Genomic DNA, 12,114 nt, shown 5'->3' with positions numbered 1-12,114 from the left:
GAAGTCGTGCATGACGCTGGGCAGGCTGGGGAAGGGGAGCACCGGGATCAGCGCGAACGGGAGCTGCAAGGGGCAGGGAAGCAGAGAAGAATGAAGAGTGGGAATTGCTCTGATTGTCAGGGAAGCCTGGAACAGTCTGGGTAGGAAGGGACCTTAACACTCATCCCACCTCATCCCCTGCCATGGCAGGGACACCTTCCACTGACCAGGTGGCTCCAAGCCCCGTCCAGCCTGGCCCTGGACACCTGTGGGTCAGGAGGGGCCGGATCCCACCTGGCCACAAACAGCCCCGGGCCAGGAGGGGCCAGATCCCAGCTGGCCATGAACAGCCCTGGGCTGGGAGGGGCCGGCTGCCCCCGCTCACCTGGAGGCTCATGAGGACGTTCAGGAAGTCGTTCATGCCCGTGAGGTGCTCGACGTCCTGGAAGATGGCGACGAAGAGGGTGGGGGTGACGGCAATGGAGCGCGTGAGCAGCACCCGGGCGAAGCGGGACCAGCGCAGGTTCAGGAAGCCCTGGGGGAGCACAGGGGGCGAGTGAGTAAGGAGTGAGTATGGTGTGAGTAGTACCAGAGCAGTGCAGGTTCAGGAAGCCCTGGGGGGGGATGAGGCAGTGAGGCTGAGATAGCAAGGAGGGAGTAGGGAGTGAGGAGTACAGGGTGAGGAGTAAGTAAGGAGTACAGAGGAGTAATGAGTAAGGAGGACAGAATACAGAGCAAGGAGAACAGAGTGAGAAGTAGAGAGTCAGGAGTATGGAGTGAAGAGGAGCACTGAGTATGAAATGCAGAGTAAGGAGCAGATGAGTAAGGAATATGGAGCAAGGAGTACTGAGTGAGGGGTATGGAGTGAGGAGTATGGAGTACGGATTAAGGAGTATGGAGTAAGGAATAAGAACTACAAGGAGTAAGGAGTACAGTGAAGAGTGAGGAGCACTGAGTATGAAGGACAGAGCAAGGAGCAGATGAGTAAGGGATGTGGAGCAAGGAGTACTGAGTGAGGGGTATGGAGTACGGATTAAGGAGTAAGGAGTGTGAAGTAAGGAATAAGGACTACAGGGAGTAAGGAGCCTGGAACACCGAGTAAGGAGCAGGAGGTAAGGAGGGAGTAAGCAGTGAGGAGCAGGAACTGCGTTACCTCCATGACGAACTGGCCCGAGTAGGTGCCCGTCATGGTGGAGCTCTGCCCGGCCGCCAGGATCCCGATGGCCCAGATGTAGAGGGCAGCAGGGCCGAAGTAGCACCCCAGGACAACGCCCTGCAACGGGGAGGGCACAGCTCTGTCAGCCCGGGGCCACCCAGGGCGGGCACGAGCAGGAGGAATGCCCAGGAGCAAGTCCTCAGTAAGAAGGGGGCTCAAGGGAGCTTCTCAGCCCCACTCTGTTTTCGGGCATCCCTTTACTGGTCCCAGTCCCCAGGGCTCCCAGTTTACCCAGAAGCAGCAGCTGCCACCAAACCTGGCTGCCCCCACCCTGAGGACACCACACAGGGTCACTGGGCTGCCCCCACCCTGGGGACACCCCACAGGGTCACTGGGCTGTCCCAGACCTGGCTGTCCCCACCCTGGGGACATCACACAGGGTCACCAGCTGCCCCAGATGTGGCTGCAACCCCTGGGGACACCAGACAAGGCCACAGGACAGTGCCCAAGCTGTCCTCTCCAGGGACACTCACCCCCTTGTAGATGTCCACCTCCAGTGTCTGGTTGTTGTTGGGGAAGAGCGAGGAGTGGGGGCTGCTGGAATTGGCACAGACCTGGTACTGCAAGGGCACGGAAGGGTGAGAATAAGGGAATGGGTTGGGATGGAAAAGCCTCTGGGATCACTGGGTCCAGCAGCGACCTCAGCATTGCCAAGGCCACCACTGATCACGTCCCCAAGTGCCACATCTGCACAGCTGTTAAATCCCCCCAGGGATGGGGATTCCAGCCCTGGCCTGAGCAGCCTTTTTCATGAAGGAATTTTCCCTAAAATCCAACCCAAACCTCCCCTGGAAGCCTTTTTGTCTCACTCTGTCCCCTGGGAGCAGAGCCTGACCCCCACCTGGCTGCCCCCCTCTTGTTGGGCAGGTGTGGGGAGCCACAAGGTCCCCCCTGAGCCTCCTTTGCTCCAGGCTGAGCCCCCTCAGACCCCTCAGTCTGGTGCTCCAGTCCCTTCCCCAGCTCTGGGGACACTCCAGCCCCTCAAGGACACCCAAAACTGACCCCAGGATTGAGGGTTTGACCTCAGCAGTGCCCAGCACAGGGGATGGGCACTGCCCTCATCCCTCCATCCCTGCTGCAGCTCCCAGTCAGTCCCAGTCCATCCCACTGGTCCCAGTCCCTCTTACCACGTCGGCATTGGTCTTGTTGAAGAAGGCCTCGGCGAAGACGGTCACCACGAAGATGTTGATGATGAAGGAGACGAAGAGCGCGATGCACGACTCGATGAAGAAATACTTGTTGGCCTCTCGCACCTCACGCTTGTCGGCGCGGTTCACCTGCCGGGACTGGGGGGGACGGGGCCAGGGGCACAGAGGGGACACAGGAATTCGCTGTTAGTCCCTGCAATCAGAGCCGACTGGAGGGACGACAGCACACGGATCACTGGGTGGCCAGGACACCCTTGGGCCTCACACCAGCGACGCGTCCCAGGCTCCTCTGAGGGCGTTTTCGTGCCCCTGATGCCTTTTTTTGCTTTTTCTCTTTGATATTTTCTCTCTATCCTTTGCATATCTACTTGCAGCTTTGTAGCTTCACATTTTAGCTTAGTTTCGACATTTTCCTAGGCAGAAAGACAGAACAAATTCCAGGATCCCTGTGCTGTCTTGGTGCTGTCTTGGCTCTCCTTAGAAACCAAGCCTGAAACCAGCTTTCTAGGACACGCTTTTGTAAGCAAGGCCCGGATCTCATCTTAAGGGGGGAGAATCTAGAAAGTGCTAGAACTGGGGGGAATCACTTCACCAGGGGGGTTCCTCACTGGGAGGCTCCTGCCAGACAAGAATCTATAACCTATATAATCTGACCCACAGAATCTATAAAAACCGGGTGCACAGCTCCGGCTTTTTCTTCCTGACAGATCCGTGCACCTGAGGATCCTCGTGGAAAGGTGCCCTTTTATCACTCTACTGGTGCCTGACTCATAAAAAGGCATCGCCCCAGGGTCCCCCCCGTGGCGTGGGCGCTCACCTTGACGAGGGCAGAGTGCAGGTACATGTTGTGGGGCATGATGACGGCGCCCACGATGCCCACGGCCTGCTCCAGCTGCGGCGTGCCGCAGTCCCGGCAGTAGGGGATGAACAGCCCCTGCAGCAGCTTCTCCTGGTTGGGCTTCACTGTGATGTACTGGGCAAGGGGGGAGAGGAAAACAGGGAATTTTGGGGTGCCATAGGGAGGGTGGCTGCTCCCGAGCGAAATCGTGAGGAGGACTCAGATTGTGTTGATTTTAAGCGTCCGTCCTTGCGTTCGGGGCTGTTTAGGCTCAGGAGTGGGATCGCAGCGTCGAATCGTGGAATTGTTAAGGTTGGAAAAGCCTCTGGGATCATCGGGTTCAGCACTGCCAAGGCCACCACTGACCGTGTCCCCAAGTGCCACATCCACACAGCTTTTAAATTCCCCAGGGATTGGGATTCTCTCCCTGCCCAGGGCAGCTTGTCCCAGTGTGCCAGCCCTTTCCAGGAAGGAATTCTCCCCAATATCCAACCTAAACATCCCCTAGGAGGACATTTCCTCTCATCCTGTCACCTGGGAGCAGAGCCTGACCCCCACCTGGCTGTCCCCTCCTGTCAGGCAGGTGGGGGGAGCCACAAGGTCCCCCCTGAGCCTCCTTTGCTCCAGGCTGAGCCCCCTCAGCCTCTCCTGGTGCCCCAGCCCCTTCCCCAGCTCCATTCCCAGCTCCGGACACGCTCCAGCCCCTCAGTGTCTCCTGGGGGCAGGGGTACCTCGTATCCGAAGGTCAGGGCCATGATGGTGATCAGGAGCCCAAAAAACGCCTCCAGCTTCCGCAGGCCTGCCAGGAGGAACAGGCCCATTGTCAGCAGCCCGAGACTCGCTCCATCCCAGCTTTAGCTCCCGGAATTCCGAGGGAGAAATTACCGTATTTGTCGAGGAAGAGGAAAACGAAGGTGTCAGCGATGGTGATGAGCACTCCCCCCCAGAGCGGGATCCTGCGGGCGAGAGCGGGGTCAGTGCCCACCCAGAGCTCCAAATCCCTTTTATTTAGGGCTTTTTTGGGATGGAGCTGTATGTCTGGGGGGTTCTGAGGGGGGGGTCTGAGGGACCACGGGGCTGTGTCCTGCCTCAGGAATTTTTTTTAAGCCCTGAATCCATGGGACACCCCATGCCTGCCTGGTATGGTTCCATTTCCTGCCCTCCCCAGCCCAAAGGACGCCTTCCCAGGAATCCTATATGGAATGTGGAGCTGGGCAGGAAGCTGCACCCCAATTTTCTATCAGCCAGAGCTAAAAACAACCCCAGACCCTGTGGGTGCCCCACAGTCAAAATCCAGCGCTGGAGCTCGGCCAGCCAGGGTGAGTCACATCCCCGGTGCTGCTCTGGGAGCATTGATGGGAAGTAACGGAGTTTTTGGTGCAGGGTTTCCCTTCCTCCCTCGTTTCCCACACCAACCCAACTCACTTCCCCACGGAGAGCAGGTTGATGGCGATGGCTGAACCGATGACCTCCTGCATGTCGGAGCCGATGATGGCGAGTTCCACCATCAGCCACAGGATGATCCGAGGGAACTGGGGGGGGAAAGGAACACCCAGAGCCATGAAAACCAGGGCAAAATCCCTTCTGCCATGGGGCTGTGGTGATCCCGCATGCAGGAATGGGATCCTCTCCCTGGCCTGGTTATGGCTGCTCTGGAGCTGAAATCCCAGCTCCTGTGGCAATCCTGGGGAGGATCTGGGTCACTGATGTCACCTCGGTTCCTGCCCTGGCTACAGGAGCCGATTGCAAGAGTGAAATGTGGTGTTTCCATGTGTGGATAAACTGGGAATGAGCGTGGGGAGATGTCCCAGGTCACAGCAGTGACACGGTGTCAGGAGCTGGATGAGCAACACCCGAGTGCACAGGGACGGGACATCCCAAATGTCCCCACAGCCCTTCCCAGTGCACAGCGATGAACGTCCCCAGTGTCCCCACAGCCCCTGCCCAGCCCAGCCCCGCTCATCGTCAGCAGATCTTCCTTACATAAGCCCAAGGAATTCCCAACCAGGTGATGGAACAACCAAGAAACGGTTTTGACCTAAAGGGCTGTTTCTCTCCTCATAATTCCTTGGGATTATTTTAGCATTCCTGTGCAGGGAGGGAGCTGAAATCCCAGATTTTATTCCTGACTGGAAAATGGCAACATCCCCCCACTCCCTCCTCGTGTTTCCCAAGCCAGGACAGCACCAAGGGACCCCAAAACACACCCCAAGTGCCCCATTAACAGCCCAGGCTCCTAACGAGTCCTCATGGCACCACCAAGGACATTGGGACACCCAGGGGAGTGTCACCCACCCACCCCAGCCCCCATGGCACCCTTCAGAACCCGGGGGAGTGTCACCAGCCCCCTTGGCACCCCTGAGGACCTGGGGGAGTGTCACCCACCCACCCCAGCCCCCGTGGAGCCCGATGATCGTGGCCAGCATGAGCACCCACAGGAGCTGCAGGACACGAGGACACCAGTGGGTGGGGGGACACGGGGAGCCACAGCCACCCACAAGGCCCCTGGTCTCCCCAAACCCCACAGCACTGGTTGAAAATCCAGATTATCAAACTGTTGAAAAATCCACATTATTGACGTTTTTGCGGCGGTCCCGTGCCCAGAGCTGGCGTGGGATGGATGCCAAGGGACATAAAGGCAGCATCTGAGCCCCTCCTGCTGCCCCTCGTCTCCGGGGTGCTCCCAGCAGCAGCAGCTCCCTGTCCCACCCTCCCCACGGGACGTGTCTCGCCCTGCACCCACCTTGAAGCCCGCGACGGCCCCGGACTGCAGGTCAGACTCGATGTTGCCGGGGTCGAGGTAGGCGATGCTCATCAGGAAGCCCGGCCCCGTGAACGCCCACAGCTTGCGGAAGCTGAAGCAGGAATACTGCGGGAGAGGACGGACACGGCAGGGAATGGGTTAATTCCCCCATTGACACCACAGGTCAGGCTCAGCCTGAGCCTTAAGCCCATCCTAAACTCTTCGGGGCTGTAAAACCAAACTATTCCCTAATCTCATCCTAAAAATCCTGCCTGTTCCTCAATCCCACCCCAAAGCCTGGATCTGTGGTCCCAGTCTGAGGGGTTCAGGCCCAGGCTCTGGGACGGGCAAGCGTTCCATGCTCATGGAATCCCAGGGGGAGGAGGGATCCTCCTTTGCTGGCAGCTCAAACTGGGGGCTTCAGCCACGGGCAAGAGGCACCCCTGGCCCCGGGAGGGAACAAGGGGACGGTGTCACGAGGCCAGCCAAGCTCCTGCTCCCTGATAAGGGAACAAAGAGCCCAGGGCCCTCCCTGAGGGATGACAAGGCCTTTCCCTGCTCTTTGACTGCTCCAAGCAGGAGCCAAATCCCATGGGATCAATCATTAACACAGGCCTCACATCCCCCCAGACCACAGGAGACCCCTCCCCCTCTTCCCTCCCAAACCCCCATCTCCAGGTCCCACTTCCCAGTCCAGGAGACCCCCCCACCACTTCTCTCCCAAACTGCCATCTCCCAGTCCCCCTTCCCAGTCCAGGCTGGAAGGGGAACTGGTGCCCATGGGAATGACTCAGGGGGGGTGTCTGAGGCAGATTTTTCCAGCGGGGTTTTCCCACTCACCGTCTCATCCTCGGGGATCGGGATCTTGCTGTCAAAGTAGGTGGTGAACGGCTCCCCCTCGTCGGCATCGGGGGGCTGCAGGGGGCTCCTGCTGCTGGAGATGGTGCTGACGACCCCCCCGAGGCCCCCAGACTCCCCAGAGACATCCTCTGCAGGGAGAGAGGGAATGGGAGCAGGGAGCACCCCTGGAAATTTTTTCTGGAGAGGGTGCTGACGCCCCCCCCGAGGCCCCCAGACTCCCCAGAGACATCCTCTGCAGGGAGAGAGGGAATGGGAGCAGTGAGCACCCCTGGAAAGGCAAGGAATTCTGACAGGGGCTGGGGAGCCCCACGGGGACCGCAGAACAAGCCAGCACAGTCAATGCTAATTAAGTGATAAAGAGATAATTAAATTAAAATATCCCACACTGCTGCACCGCTTGGAGCCCGCTGCCTTCCCAGAATCTCCTCTCCCACCCAGTTCCAGGCCAGAGCCGGGGACTTATTGATTCCAATGAATTTAAACCATCCCCATCCTGGGGGCTGATGGGGGGGGGATGGCAGCACCGGTGTCCCCGTAATGATTAACCAGGGCTGGATGAGCCAGATCCCAGGGAAATCTGGGACTGCTCCTGCACCATTATCCCAGCCTCTCCTGGCTGGATCCCAAGGAAATACAACGTCTGGAAGAAGGGACAGTCAGGAAGCACCAACAACTCCCCATCTCCCACAAGGAGAGCCGGCGCTGAGAGAATTCCAGGAGTTTCTGAACGTAAGGAATGAGGGAAGTGTGCAGGGTCACCCCAGCAATGGGGCACATTCCCACATTCCCACCCTGTCCCCCCCACCACCTCCAGCAAAAGCCCTGATCCTGATCCCATTCCCACTCCCAGTCCCGTTCCCACTCCCAGTCCCACTCCCACTCCCAGTCCCACTCCCAGTCCCATACTCTCACTCCCAGTCCCATCCCCACTCCCGTACTCACTCTCAGTCCACTCCCAGTCCCAGTCCTGTACTCACTGCCAGTCCCGTACTCACTCCCAGTCCCACTCCCAGTCCTGTTCCCACTCCCAGTCCCACTCCCAGTCCTGTACTCACTCCCAGTCCTGTTCCCACTCCCAGTCCCCACTCCCAGTCCTGTACTCACTCCCAGTCCCATTCCCAGTCCCGTTCCCAGTCCCAGTCCCGTACTCACTCCCAGTCCCACTCCCAGTCCTGTTCCCAGTCCCGTTCCCAGTCCCATACTCACTCTCAGTCCCATTCCCACTCCCAGTCCTGTTCCCAGTCCCATACTCACTCCCAGTCCCGTTCCCAGTCCCAGTCCCGTACTCACTCTCAGTCCCGTTCCTACTCCCAGTCCCGTTCCCACTCCCATACTCACTCCCAGTCCTGTTCCCAGTCCCAGTCCCGTTCCCAGTCCCGCACTCACTCTCAGTCCCATTCCCACTCCCAGTCCTGTTCCCAGTCCCATACTCACTCCCAGTCCCGTTCCCAGTCCCAGTCCCGTTCCCAGTCCCGTACTCACTCTCAGTCCCGTTCCCACTCTCAGTCCCGTTCCCACTCCCAGTCCCGTTCCCACTCCCATACTCACTCCCAGTCCTGTTCCCAGTCCCAGTCCTGTTCCCACTCCCAGTCCCGGTCCCAGTCCCATACTCACTCCCAGTCCTGTTCCCACTCCCAGTCCTGCTCTCACTCCCGCTCTCCCCACGGGCCATTTCCCTCCGGGAGCAGCACTGGAGCACTCTGGGCTCCGAGGGCTCAGACAGGGCAGCTCTTTGCCCAACTCTCCTATTGCATCACCACCGGGCTCCTCCTTTTCCCGGCCTCCCAGAAACCCGCCAGGGCCGCGTTTACATAAGGGATTTGGAGCTGCCCAGGTGTGCGGATATCCCTGCTCAGGAGATTTCTCCCAGGACATACCTGCCCAGGCCAGGCTGGTTTGGCTGGTTCAGCCGGGCTGAGTGACCCTAGGGTGCTGCAAAGCTCCTGTGGGGCTCATCCCAGCACCCCAGGGCTCTTCCCGGCACCCCAAACCAGTAGGGAATTAATGAAAGGAAGGAGGGTGATGAGGGCAGCCCCTGTTCCCGATCCAGCCTCACCGTAGGACGCCTTCCGCTCCATGTCCGAGTTCCCCATGGTGCAGCCCTTCCTGTGCTCCGGGAGCTGTTTTATATTGGACACATTGGCTGTGAAGAAGGGAAAAAATCCTATCAGGAAGGAAAATCAGAGCTGGCAGGAGAGCGGGGAGAGCCAACAGCTCTGGTGGAGACAGATTCACTTCCCGAGCTCTTTTTCAGCTCTGAGAAACCTGACACGGATGGGATCGCTTCCTGAGCTCTTTTCCAGCTCTGAGGGTCTCAGCAGGGATGGGAGAGGGGATTTGGGATGGGACCTGCTAAGGAAGTCCCCCTGCTCTGCCCATGGAAGCCCTGATGGGCACAGACGTGGCAGACGTGGCAGGAGTGTCCGCAGGCAGCTGGAGCTGATTGCGAAACTCTGGCCGAGGAAACAAGCGGGGAATTGCCTTGATGTGGAAACCACATCTCGTTCCCCCTTCCCAGCACTCCCAAATCCTCACAGCGCCCCTCAAACCCCTCCAGCACTCCCCAAGCCCCTCCCAGCCCCCCAGGCAGTGGGAAAGTGGGTTAAGGCCAGGTTTAACTCCTCCATCGTGGCCTGGGTTTAAATTCAACCCATGCAGGAATGAGCCAGGATCTGGGATGGGGCTGGAGATGGAGCAGGAGGGAAGCAGGATGAGGGACAGGCCAGAGGATGGAGCAGGAGGAAGCTGGGAACTGGGATGGGACTGGGGATGGAGCAGGAGGGAACTGGGGATAAGCTGGCACCCTCTGGGCTCCAGAAGCTCAACCCTCCAAGGACAAGCCAATGTCCCTCAGGGTCGACTTTTGGCCTGTAAAGCACTTAATCCTCTGTCAAATTCCATCAGATTGGAATGGGAGATTTCCACAAAACAACGGAATATTGGTTCAGTGAGGATGTAAAAGGAAATCATCAGCCAGGGATTCAGGTTAAGTGAACTCCAGCTCTCACCCCTCACACATAATTTTCCTTCTTTTCTAAGCACCAAACCTCACAGCTTCCATTAAAACCAAAAAACCACTAAAGTTTAGCAATGAACCAACTTTTCTGCAAAATGTGACCCAGCAGGAAGGACCTTACCCCGGCAGCAAGTCCCACCAGAGCTTCACTCCATGATGAAGTGAGGAGGATGGTCTTGGGGGGAATGTTCGTTACGGACCCACCTCATATCTGCCCCCAGACCCAGCCCAGCCTGGGCAGGGCCCCTTATCTGCCCCAGCAGCTGCTGGGCTGGGGGCAGGACCCACACCCGGCTCAGGGAACGCGTCTCCAGTTTCACTCACCCAGAGGAGACTCTGCGAGCACACATGGGGCACGTGGGCTGCCTTTTCCATGAAGGAATTTTCCCTAAAATCCAACCCAAACCTCCCCTGGAAGCCTTTTTGTCTCACTCAGTCCCCTGGGAGCAGAGCCTGACCCCCACCTGGCTGCCCCCCTCTTGTTGGGCAGGTGTGGGGAGCCACAAGGTCCCCCCGGAGCCTCCTTTGCTCCAGGCTGAGCCCCCTCAGCCCCCTCAGCCTCCCCCGGTGCTCCAGCCCCTTCCCCAGCTCCATTCCCAGCTCCAGACACGCTCCAGCCCCTCCACGTCCTGCACTGGCGACCCAAAACCAACCCCAGGATTCAGGGTGGGGCCTCAGCAGTGCCCAGCACAGTGGGATGGGCACTGCCCTGGTCCCAGTGGCCACGCTGTGGCTGGCACAAGCCAGGTGCCTGTGGCCTCCTTGCCCACCAGGGCTCATGTCCACCTCCCTCAGGTTCTGTCCCACCCAGCAGCTTCCCTGACACCAGGTGTGGGCTCACCAGGCTCTGCCTCCACTGTGCCCCCACTGCTGAGTCTGGCACCACGCCGGGCAAGGCAGCCCCTTCCCAGGGAAAGGTTCCCTGGAATACAACAAGCCCTGAGCACGACACCACGAGGTCACCATGCAAACCCGCCAGGACATGGGTGCTGCTGTCTGGGCCTTCCCCACGTGTGTGTGGAGCAAACAATGAACAAGGAACAATGAGGTTCTTGTTCTACCCCCACCCTCCCTTCCCCCCAAACCCACTCTGCCAGGTCCTTCCAGGATGAGCCGCAGGCTCACGCTCCTCCTGCTCCTCCCTGAAGGACACAGGAGCAGCCTGGCCCCGTGCTGGGAGCGGTTCCTGCCATTGAGGCCGTGCCTTTGACGTGGGGCTTTGAGCTGGGCTGGTTTCTGCGGGGCAGACAGGATCCTTACGGATTCTTCTGCCTCCACTCCTTTGGGGCGGTTTTGGGGCTGACATCTTGTTTTGCTCTGTGCACAGACACCCTGCAGGCCGGTGGCACTGGGAGCCCTTCACCTGGCCACTGACCCTCTGGTCCAGCCCTTCCACGGGATGTCACACCAGGAGCCCCGGGCACAACGCCCCAAACCAGGGCACACAGCCTAGGTGGCCACTTGCCATCCCAACACAGGCAACTGGTGAACTGGGTGGTGACTGGTGCTGGTGTAATGGCTGGACTGGATGAGCTCAGAGAGCTTTTCCAAGCTCGATTCCCTGATTCTGCCCTGTTGACCACCTCCCACGTGGCCCTGCTGCTCTGCTGGCACCGGCACCACCAGGTCCAGGACCTGGAAAACCTTTTCCTCTGCACGGACCTCATGGGGTCACCCTGGGGCACAGCACAGTGGGTCCATCCTGCAGGATCCATCCCTGTGGGATTCCTCCCTCCTTGCTCTGCCCCACTCCTGCCCACGACACGAGAGGATAAAGGCAGCGGTGACCTCGGCTCCGCTCCAGTCACACTGGGACAGATCACCTGCCCACCCCTGAACAGGTTGGACCAGCTTGTTCCCTACCCATCCCTCATCCCATCCCACACTCTGCAGCTGGGAGATGCCCTGGGTTCAGGAGGGCACGGGGAGCCGAGCCTGCCCTGCTCCCCACGGTGTCCTCCGAGACAGACGGACGGTGACCTGGTTATTCCCACACCCAGAAACAACCTCCTGGCAGGGAAGAGCAGCTCCCCTCCCAGCCTGCTCCAGCTCCCACATTTACATTTAGGAGCCAGCCCCATTGTTTCGAGCGTGGGACGGGGCACCTGACGCACACCTGAGACTCCGAGGATGTAATGAATCAAACCGTGTCCAGCCCACAAAATCACGGAGCCGTTATCCCATGGTCCCGCTCTCCCACACCTCCGGAGCTTTTCTCACAGTTCCGCTGCCCGTGACTGCGACGGGCCAGCCACGGGAGGGACCGGACCCCGCTCTGAGCACCTGCACCCACAGCCGCGTGTGGACCTTGGC

The 12,114-nt window shown here is 59.3% G+C and overlaps 1 protein-coding gene across 4 annotated transcripts in view; it reads right to left on the bottom strand.

Annotated features, from left to right (window-relative positions):
• Positions 1-12,114, bottom strand: part of SLC11A2 (solute carrier family 11 member 2) — a 37,885-nt gene that overhangs the window by 4,630 nt on the left and 21,141 nt on the right. The window contains exons 1-11 of one of the 4 annotated variants that reach the window (XM_017728712.1): positions 11,918-12,041; positions 8,842-8,928; positions 6,765-6,913; positions 5,925-6,050; positions 5,585-5,622; positions 3,161-3,287; positions 2,323-2,481; positions 1,669-1,755; positions 1,133-1,252; positions 365-514; positions 2-63 (exon numbers count right to left, since the gene is read on the bottom strand). In XM_017728712.1, coding sequence (XP_017584201.1) covers positions 2-63; positions 365-514; positions 1,133-1,252; positions 1,669-1,755; positions 2,323-2,481; positions 3,161-3,287; positions 5,585-5,622; positions 5,925-6,050; positions 6,765-6,913; positions 8,842-8,878 — 1,055 coding nt within the window. In that variant the 5' untranslated portion in view covers positions 8,879-8,928; positions 11,918-12,041. Of the gene's footprint in view, position 1; positions 64-364; positions 515-1,132; positions 1,253-1,668; positions 1,756-2,322; positions 2,482-3,160; positions 3,317-3,912; positions 3,981-4,066; positions 4,138-4,606; positions 4,716-5,584; positions 5,623-5,924; positions 6,051-6,764; positions 6,914-7,361; positions 7,372-8,399; positions 8,495-8,841; positions 8,929-11,917; positions 12,042-12,114 lie in introns of those variants that run through there. The other 3 variants (XM_017728709.1, XM_017728710.1, XM_017728711.1) reach the window with 3 other exon arrangements.

Source organism: Corvus brachyrhynchos, unplaced genomic scaffold, assembly GCF_000691975.1.
Source record: "Corvus brachyrhynchos isolate BGI_N302 unplaced genomic scaffold, ASM69197v1 scaffold193, whole genome shotgun sequence".
In the NCBI taxonomy this organism is placed as follows: domain Eukaryota; kingdom Metazoa; phylum Chordata; class Aves; order Passeriformes; family Corvidae; genus Corvus; species Corvus brachyrhynchos.
The sequence above is the reverse complement of the archived record's forward strand: the minus strand, read 5'-3'. Positions and strand labels throughout refer to the sequence as shown.